The 10,000-nt window shown below is 45.3% G+C and overlaps 1 protein-coding gene across 1 annotated transcript in view; it reads left to right on the forward strand.

The window, feature by feature from the left end:
* myrf (myelin regulatory factor) overlaps positions 1-10,000 on the forward strand; it is a 62,650-nt gene that overhangs the window by 26,563 nt on the left and 26,087 nt on the right. Inside the window, exons 2-4 of the mRNA XM_063197253.1 lie at positions 4,846-4,936; positions 5,320-5,625; positions 7,411-7,472. Coding sequence (XP_063053323.1) covers positions 4,846-4,936; positions 5,320-5,625; positions 7,411-7,472 — 459 coding nt within the window. The remainder of the gene's footprint in view (positions 1-4,845; positions 4,937-5,319; positions 5,626-7,410; positions 7,473-10,000) is intronic.

Consider the following 10,000-nt stretch of genomic DNA (forward strand, 5'->3'; position numbering starts at 1 on the left):
CTTGTTTGTCTTCTAGTTTGTCTCTATTTTTTATCTAATGTTATCACAGGGAGTGTTTTTGGAAATAAGAGGGCATTCAAGAATTCAGTTTAAATGTTATCTCTTTAAAAAAAACAAAAAAACATTGGTATCGGTTAATATCGGTTATCGGCCAAAACCGCAATATCAATATCGGATATCGGTATCGGCCGACATTTTTCACATCGTGCATCCCTAGGTGTGTTATTCCAATCAGTGATTCAGGAGGGAGAAGAAGGAGTCGGACACAGGAGCTGAATGCAATTCAAAGAAACTGTATAAAAAAGCTGAAAATGAAGAAAAGCCAAAATGTGGATTTTTTTCATATTGGGAACACTGATAATGGGCTACTGTCAAAAACGTTTGTTACCCACTTTGCCTTTTCTTTAATTTCAGCTTCTTAATACAGTTTCTCTGAATTTCATTCAGCTCCTGTATGCGACTCCTTCTTCTCTCTTCTGAGGTGGAGAAGTGGAAAGGGAGGGCAGTAGGGTGAAAGGGCAGAGATAGAGAGAAAGAGAGAAGGGGGGTACAGTAGATGGGGAAAGAAAGAGGAGCGTGCAAGGGGAGAGAGAGAGAGCAAGAGGTAAGAAACAAAGAACAAAGAAACAAAACCAAAGTATTGGTTAAATTGGTGTGTGTGTGTGTGTGTGTGTGTGTGTGTGTGTGTGTGTGTGTGTGTGTGTGTGTGTGTGTGTGTGTGTGTGTGTGTGTGTGTGTGTGTGTGTGCGCGTGTGCGTGCCTGTGCCTGTGTGTCTGTGTCTGTTTATGTGTGAGAGAAGAGAGAAGCGAGAGAGAGAGAGAGAGAGAGAGAGAGAGAGAGAGAGAGAGAGAGAGAGAGAGAGAGAGAGAGAGAGAGAGAGAGAGAGAGAGAGAGAGAGAGAGAGAGAATGAGAATCTAAAGATGGAGAAAGGAGAGATCTTCAGAGTAGAGATGGTAATTGGGAAATAGGGTAGGGATGGAGAGATACGGGCTCAGACAGAAGGGAAGGTGGCATAGATGGTGAGCAACCTGATCTCACAGGATTCCATGGAATGGACATGGACCTTTGGGACACGAAATCTGTGTCAAAATTGAGGGGGGTTAGAGATTGAGTGTGTGTGAGAGAGAGAAAGAGAGAGTGAGAGACAGAGAAAGAGAGTGAGGCATGGACATAGACAGCGATAGAGGAAATGTGGTGTAAATCTAGTCTCAAACAGATTTGCATGTACATATTAAAACATACAGTACATATGCACACAGAAAGGATGGTAGTGGAACGAGAGAGAAAGTGAGATGGAGAGAGACTATACTGTCTCCCCCCGAACACTAACACAGAAATATTTGGCATACCAGTCTGGGCAGAAGCTTAATCTGCCAGAGTGGGAGAGTTTGGGGGAGACCAGCGGCCAAGCGCCCCGCCACCCACCCTTCTTCAGACCTCTCCTCGACCCCTCATTACCTCCATCTCTCTCTCTCTGTCTTTCTCTCTCTCTCTCTCTCTCTCTCTCTCTCTCTCTCTCTCTCTCTCTCTCTCTCTCTCTCTCTCTCTCTCTCTCTCCTTTTCATGTTTAGATGCAATGATAGTGATTTAATATATGGCAATATTTGGACAGTTAAAAAAGTTTTTTTTTCAAAAATAGCTGGGCGAATGTTTCTTTTTTAAATGTGTGTGTTGAGAAACACTGATGTGTGTGCGCGTGTGTGCATGCGCGTGTGTGCATGCGCGTGTGTGTGTGTGAGGGGGGGGGGTGTTTGATTGTAATTTGGCTGTTTGCGGGGATTATGTTGGGGTCATGTGTTGGAGATTTGGGGAGCTGGTTGGAGGAGGTTGGTGTGTGTGACGTGTGTGACGTGTGTGCGTGTGCTTTCAATCGTGTGAGAATGGGGGTTTAATGCAATTGCGTACTGCATCTGCACCTGTGTAAATCAGAACCGTCTCTCTACTAAAAATAAAAAGGCTCTACTAAAAATATTCCCTCAGCGACTAATTTTTATCTTATTCCCTCTAATTCCATCTTATTCCTCTTCTTTGACTCATAGCAGATCTCTCTATCCCACCTTGTATGATGTTTGCATCAGGTTGCCATGGTTACTTGACACATGGCAGCAGCTAATGACGCTGTTGCTGTGAGGTCAGCTTAAAGGAATCTCTAAGAGAGGTCGTCAAGGTTATGACCTTGAGGATCATCAGTCTGGCACCTCTTTTTCACCTCTTTTTCACACACACACACACACACACACACACACACACACACACACACACACACACACACACACACACACACACACACACACACACACACACACACACACACACAAGTAGTCACACATATACATGCACGCACACGCACACACACACACAGACACACACACACACACACACACACACACACACACACACACACACACACACACACACACACACTCACACTCAGCGGCACAGTTAACAGCCATCTAGTTGTCCTACTCTCTCTCTCTCTCTCTCTCTCTCTCTCTCTCTCTCTCTCTCTCTCTCTCTCTCTCTCTCTCTCACAGACACACACACACACACACACACACACACACACACACACACACACACACACACACACACACACACTAAGAGCACCTGTGATTGGCATCCAAAAAGACCAAGTCGCAGAGCACCTTCTTTTTAGCCTTTTTTTAGCTGAGTCTTTCCTCTCGTGCCAGGTGTATGAAGACAAGTGGTATTTTGGCATTATTGGTAAGGTTGTTGATTTTGTAGTAACTGAGTTATATATTGGTTAGATAATTAAAAAGGTGTAGCATCTAGATTGGTTCCCTGATGCGTTGCCTGAAAAAAAAAACATCTGTTCATTCAATAGAGAGTAAAGGACTCTGCATACTTCACGTGCGCACTTTGGCGCGTTTGGCGCGAGAACCATTAATGATGTCATCACTTGCGCCAGACTATTCTTACTTCAAAAGCGGCTTTCGCTCGCATTGTCGGAAGTGCCCTCTGCTGTTCATGAGAGAAATGGCAGTATCTTTCGCAACTCGCAGCGTGAGTTCTACGGATGTATAAAATAGAAAGTCAAACACGGCTGCTGTAGGGCTACTGAACGTCTGACTTGTGACTTACCACATTGAAACATATATTTTTTGTTGTAGCCTACATTGCCAGATCATTCCAAGACCATGTGAGAGCATTGTTCTGGCGGCAGAATTAATAAATAGATCGCCGAACACAACGTGCTTCTGAACAAAGTAAACAATTGTTTCACTGAACAACATTTAAGAGAGAAGATAAAATAACTCTCTAGGACATTTTATTATCCTCAAAATGATGCAGGATCCATTCTGTAGTAGCCTACAGTAGTTGTAGCCTCTCTTCGCAACTCCTGCTTTGTCTGCCTACCTGCATGGTCGCTGGTGGCGCACGACAAGTTACAAAAAATGTAAGGTGCACGACGTCGCGCCACGCCAGCTCGCGCCACGGCGTGTGACGTCATTTTGGGTCACGTGACGGCGCGCGCCATCGTCGCGAGTGAAGTATGAAGGAGGGTAGCGCCAGTCACGACAAGTATGAATCCCCCTTAAGACCAGCGCTATGGGTGATAAATTCAAGTTTCTGCAAGTTGAATTAATGCAAAATACTGTGTTTAAGAAAGACCCCTAACTCCCCAGTGCTCTCCAGTGACCAGGCTAATGGCATCCCACTGATCTCTGTGTGGGTGGTCTGAATGAGTATGAGTGTACTGTATGTTTTTTTAACAATCTGTGCGGGTCTACCATAAACTGACAGGCCAGACCATTCATTTTGGGTTACTTCGTAATTCACGAATGGTCTGATTACGCTTCTCTGGGGAAGGTTTAGTCGTCCTCCAGACGGCCGGTCAATAAGCGAACGCACTAGGGCGCATTTTAACATAAGTCATGAACGTCAACTTTCAGCGATTGGTCACTTGTCATTTCAAACCAGAGCTGAGCTCGCTCCTCCCACCCAAGCGCTCCAGGGCATCGATGATCCAGACCAAAAATGAATTGTGAAGTAATTAATGTGGTCTGGTAAAATCAGGCTAGGTCTACCATACATGATCAATAAAAAATAAAGGCTGAATGATTATAGTAAAGGCTTAATGTGTAATGGTGATTGGTACAGCTGTCAGTGACATGTATTTTTGTATGTCATGAATGTTGATCTTTAATATTTTCTCTTTCCTCCTCTATTACAGTCAGTGATTGTCTTTCTTGTGTCAATGTAAAAAAGATGTTGGTGGTTTTCCACAGGTTATGATTCAAAATAAAACCGATGGCTCTCCCCAGCGTGGTATGTTATAGTTACAGTGATGGTTCTCACAGCTTGTGATATTACAGTTGCACAAAGGTGTTACGTTATGTTTATGTTGTATTGAACGTTGAAAAGAATGAGTTTTTTTAAGAATGTTTGCTGCGCTACCCTGTCTGTTATAGATAGTTCCATTGAGTATAATAGAAGCTAACTGTAACGGCAGATAGATCTTTGACTTAACGCATCCAGTGTAGGCCTGACGTAACGGTTCTTTATGGGTCACGAAGTTACTGTAACAGTGAACAAAAGTTACCGTATGATGTTACTGTCAAAGTTTTGATGTTGTAGTAATAGTGACGGTTCTCCACACTGTAAAACTTTGCAGCCAGTTAAACATAAAAATGTAGGTTGCCCTGCTGCCTTAAGTTTGTAAGTCAACTCAACTTGAGAAAGCCTCAAGTTGAGTTAAGTCTTGAGTTGAGTTAACTTACAAACTTAAGGCAGCAGGGCAACTTACTTTTTTTAATGTTTAACTGGCTTGTTATGTTTCACAATGCTTAAGTAGTGAACTTCCATGTTCTGTTGTCCTCAGGTCATGATATTAACAGCTCTCTGGAGCCGGCCAACATCGACACCAGTATCCTGGAGGAGTACATCAGCAAAGAGGACGATAGCACTGACATGTGAGTGCTATTATTCTCCACAGTAACCGCAGAGACGATTTGCTAGCCACACGCTAGTTGCACATCATCAGCAAACAAATTTCACTGCCACCTTCCTTCGACTTGATTCATTTCGACTAAAGAGTTTGCAAATATTATAGTACCACTTACTGCAAACTATATAGCCCACGTTAATAATACAGGTAATTAAATAATGGGCAACAGTAAAGAAAATACATAATCATGTCAATAAGGGTATACATAATGCCAAACATGTTCAACAAAATGATTATTTCAAGAACAATTGATTTGCTATTTTTTTGATGTACCTGTACTAGAAACATCTCTCACTTAATGATTGTAGCAGTTTCTTTGATCGACTTTTTGCAATTCTGTTCCAATAGCTGTTTCTCGGAGGTCCACAGCACCCCAGGTCAAGTGTACCCCTCCCCCCAGCCCGGGGGTTCCTCTGCTGGGGGAGCGCTGTGTGGGGTGAGCCCCCCCATTCCCCTCCGCCAGGGCCAGGCATCCCAGCAAGGCTTGCCCCCACCCGCGCCTCCCTGCCAAACACCCTACCCTCCCCCTCCCCCTCTCGGCCTGCTCAGGCACAACTACCCCTACCTGGGTCAGCAGAACCAGCAGCAGCAACAGAACCAGAGTCAGAACCAGAACCAGCTCAAACCGGAACACAGAGCACTCTACGCCCCTGGGTAAGACTGACAGATAGATAGAGCATACGCTAGCAGCTAGCACAACAGTACTGGTTTTGCATTCACACAAAAAGATACCCAACTACCACATGTCCATGCTCACACTGGCGGAACCTGGGGAGGAAGGCATTACGGGGAGGTCAAACAGATGAGAAGTTTTATAGAGAACAGGATCATAGCGAGAGTGAGAGAAAGCGCAGGATGAAAGGGCCGAGATAAGAATGGAGTGATGACAAGAGGCAAAGAAGGCGGAATAGAGCGGGAAAGAAAGATAAGAAGCAGGAGGGAGAACAGAAAAGAGAAAGAGAGAAAGAGTACAAGAGATAGGAGAAACGAGAAAAGAATGATTTGCTATCACTAATCCTGGCTGGTAAAGCATAAACCATTTTAACGTCTCCAGTTTACCTGAAGAACTATTTGCCGTTTTAGGAAACGCCATTATCTGCACCAGTAGCTCCTTACACGGAGTCGATGTTGCCTTCATTCCACTGCTATACACCACTGTGCACCACCCAACTTAGCTATTCACTTCTGTCAGGAACTTAAAGTGGTACTGTCCCATTTATGGAAATAAGCTTGTTTTACACCTCCCCTTGAGTGAAATTATTGAGTTTTACCTTTCTCCTCTACTTCCTGCCGTTCTCTGAGTACAGCAGTGCAAATTTTACCTCCAAGCTAGCAGTTAACATTGAGGCCTATGAGACTATCAAAAGAAATAACGTCTTTCTTTAACCTTTTGTTTCTCTCTCTGAAACATCGCTACTTGGTCTGTAGGAGTTAGATATTTGTTTTGTTTCTAGTTTTGTTTCTTGTACACCAAAACGTATCCTAATGGGCAGGTTGAGCTTACACATCAGTCAGACAGCATGTGTTCCTTCACACAAGTGTCCAGTCACGCCTAGACGATAAAGATGTTTTTTTCTCTCTCTCTGTGTCCTACATCAGTTTTTGTACAGTCACTGCCCTTTCTTATACTGAGAGGCAGGCAAACACACACACACGCACGCACGCACCCACAAGTGCGCACGCACGCAGACACACACACACACACACACACACACACACACACACACACACACACACACACACACACACACACACACACACACACACACACGCACGCACCCACACACACAGAGTGAGAGACATGCATATGCACACAAATTTGTAATGGAATTTCTTGTGCAACATACTGATTAAACTTCTCCAACACAAATATAGTGCCAAGGAGGTGTGGAGAGCTTGGAGTTGGAGAAGAGAAACAAGGGAGGAGAGAGAGAGAGAGAGAGAATGAGAGAGAGAGGAGAGAGAGAGAGAGGGGGAGAGAGAGAGAGAGAGAAGGGTAGAGAAAGGAGGGCAGGAGGAATGATGGATTGGAGGAGAATACGACAGGTTAATCCATCATAAACAGATATGTCCTGGAGGTGATCTGGAGACCACAAGAGGTAATGGGAAGCAGATGGCGCTTCAGCAGGTGAAGTCATCTAGGTATTAGCGCTCGGCTCGGCCGCGTTAGCCACCTCCAGGCTAGCATGCCTGAAATATGTCATTTTTGACAGCATATGAGCAAGACAGATTGGAGTCGAGGATTGTCTACTTAACATGGCGGACAAAATGGCGGCAGTGCAGAAGAACAGAGTGGACACAGCAACTGTCCGCTTAGTCTGTGCACGCAAACAGCGTATGCGAGATTAAGTGGAAGGCCGTTGAAATGTGTGTGAGGCGATTGTTGAGTGTCTGACTGTATGGGGGGTTGGTCACATGACTCTCTTGTTTCTCTTGCAGGACACTCCCTGAGTCGCCTCCGGACTCCAGCTCCGAGCCGTACTCCCCCCAGCAAGTGAATGGTAAGTTCCAGCCCCCCGTGCCACAACACCGCTGGCTTGTTTCATTGCTGGGCCAAATGGGGGTGTTCACGGACCTTGGTGGGTGGTGGGTAGATGTGTTGGTGGTGGGGGGGGGGGTGGGGGGGTGCTGTATCCTGTAACCAGACAAAGCAGAGGTGGGTGGGAGAAAGAGTGTATGTGTGTGTGTTTTGGGGTGGGGTGGGGGTAGTAACTGAAAAATTCAAAGAAGGAGAGGCGGTTTAGGTGTGTTTGCGAGGGTGAGACATATGGACAAAAAGACCTTTCATCAGAGCGATTAAATAAATATATTACCTACAAGCGACAGGGTGCACCCCTCTTTGCTTCATAGTGCTTGCGTATTGAATTAAACAAGATTAGGTAAATGAATGGCATAGACGAATGAAGTAGAAATTTAGAGGAGTCAAAGAGTTCGTACTGTGCACCTGTTGTACTGTACCTGACAATGTACAGACAGAGCGATAGAGGGATAGACAGAGGAGAGCAGGAGAAGGCGAGGGAGAGCGATAGAGAGCCAGAGAAAGAATGCAAGACAGGAGCGGTTAAGAAGCAAAACTCAAGACACGAATACTTTACAAGGAGTGCGGAAGAGGAGAAGGGAGTGTGCCGCTGAAAGAGAGGACAGAGATATACAGATAGAGAGAAAGAGAGAGAGCGAGGGAGAGAAAGGTGGGTTGTGTGGTTCAGATTTTATGTGAAATGAAAGACGGGGACGAAAGGAAAACTGACTAGATGAAGGATTCCGAGGGGGAGAGAGGCAGAGGAGGGAATGGGAGAGTGAATGTAAAAATAGATGGATGAGAGAAAGAGAGAGAGCGAGAGAGAGAGAGAGAGAGAGAGAGAGAGAGAGAGAGATCATAAGATGATATGGCTGGACAACAACAGCAATGGGACTGGATACAGCCGGCTCACACAGGTAGGAGGCTCTCTCTCACACATGCACACGCTCTTGCACACACAAACGCATGCGCGCACACATACACAAACACACACACACATATACACACACGTACACGCACGCAGACAGAAACACACACACACACGTGCACGCACACACACACACACACACACACACACACACACACACACACACACACACACACACACACACACACACACACACACACACACACACACTTGATTACCTTTATTTAGATCCAAGTCACAAGAAAAAAGTAAGAGATCCAAGTATTTTAGAACACAGACACACATACACACACGCAGGCACACACACACGCGCACACACAGACACACGCGCGCACGCACGCAGGCATTCACACACACACACACACACACACACAGAAACACACACACACTGAAACACAAACAACTGATAGGATTTAATGTACCTACAAAGATTCCTCCAGACATTGAGCCTCTGCAGGCTGTAGGTCGTATTTGGGTTCAGAGTAGTATCAGTCACTTTGTCAACAGAATAATCCAACGACGTGGGCGCTGGAGGTGGAGCCAGCTGTATTCATCTGATGTGTATTTTAAGGTGGGTAGGAGCAGCGACTCTCCCATCAATAAATACGCAGACAACGCAGTAATGTCAGCAGGTGAATTTGACTGATGTGCCATATTATCTCAAAATGGAAAAAAGCTGCTCGCTTTAACATTGCAATGTCTTATTATTGCCCCTACACACACCTATGTTGGTCTTTCCCACCGAGCAGAAAGGTGTGGAAGAGTTTAATCTGATGGGCAGCTGTCCAGATGACCAACAATGGAAAGTACCATTAGTCTGATGGTGGGGGTGCGGCTGTCTGAATGACGCAGTGGTATTGGACAGAATTAAGAGAAACTTGTGCAGAGAGGGAGAGAAAGAGAGAGAGAGAGGGAGACTGCGTGCGTGAGAGAGAGTAGGAAAGAGAGAGAGGGAGCGTGCGTGCGTTCGTGCGTGCGTGCGTGCGTGCATGCGTGCGTGCGTGCGTGCGTGCGTGAGAGAGAGAGAACGAGAGAGCGGTGCTGATGATAGGTATTGGGAACATACAGTATTTGACCCCATTGCCACTTTATCTCCCCAACCATAAGTATGCACTTCACAAGACAGACCGCCTCACTCTGTTTATATAGCATACCTGCCGCTGTACCCTGAGGAAAGCAGACATACAGTATACTGAGATTTAAATATGGACTTATACACATTGGTGTGGTTCTAATCTCACCACGTCATTGTATTCAGACTCTTCTTGAGTGCCTGGTGTAGATTTGATTCCACTTGTTCCATGTTTCCAACTCAAAGAGTTTCTTTCAACAGCGAAATGAGTAGCCAATGCAGCAAGCAGGCGGGCGTGCACATTGATGGTTATCGTCACTGTGCACTGTCATTGACACGTGTATAACACAGATGTTGCCGTTTATAGCTTAGCATAGCATAGGGGTGGTTTTATTTTGACAGTGTTATTGAAAATGAATGTATTAAAAATAAAAGTAAATAGAAATCAACGTGTGGTTACATTACCCTACAGTGTGCTCTTCAGTGTGTAGCATGGGTGAGTTTCGGTTGA

The sequence above is a fragment of the Engraulis encrasicolus genome, chromosome 4, assembly GCF_034702125.1.
Source record: "Engraulis encrasicolus isolate BLACKSEA-1 chromosome 4, IST_EnEncr_1.0, whole genome shotgun sequence".
Classification (NCBI taxonomy): domain Eukaryota; kingdom Metazoa; phylum Chordata; class Actinopteri; order Clupeiformes; family Engraulidae; genus Engraulis; species Engraulis encrasicolus.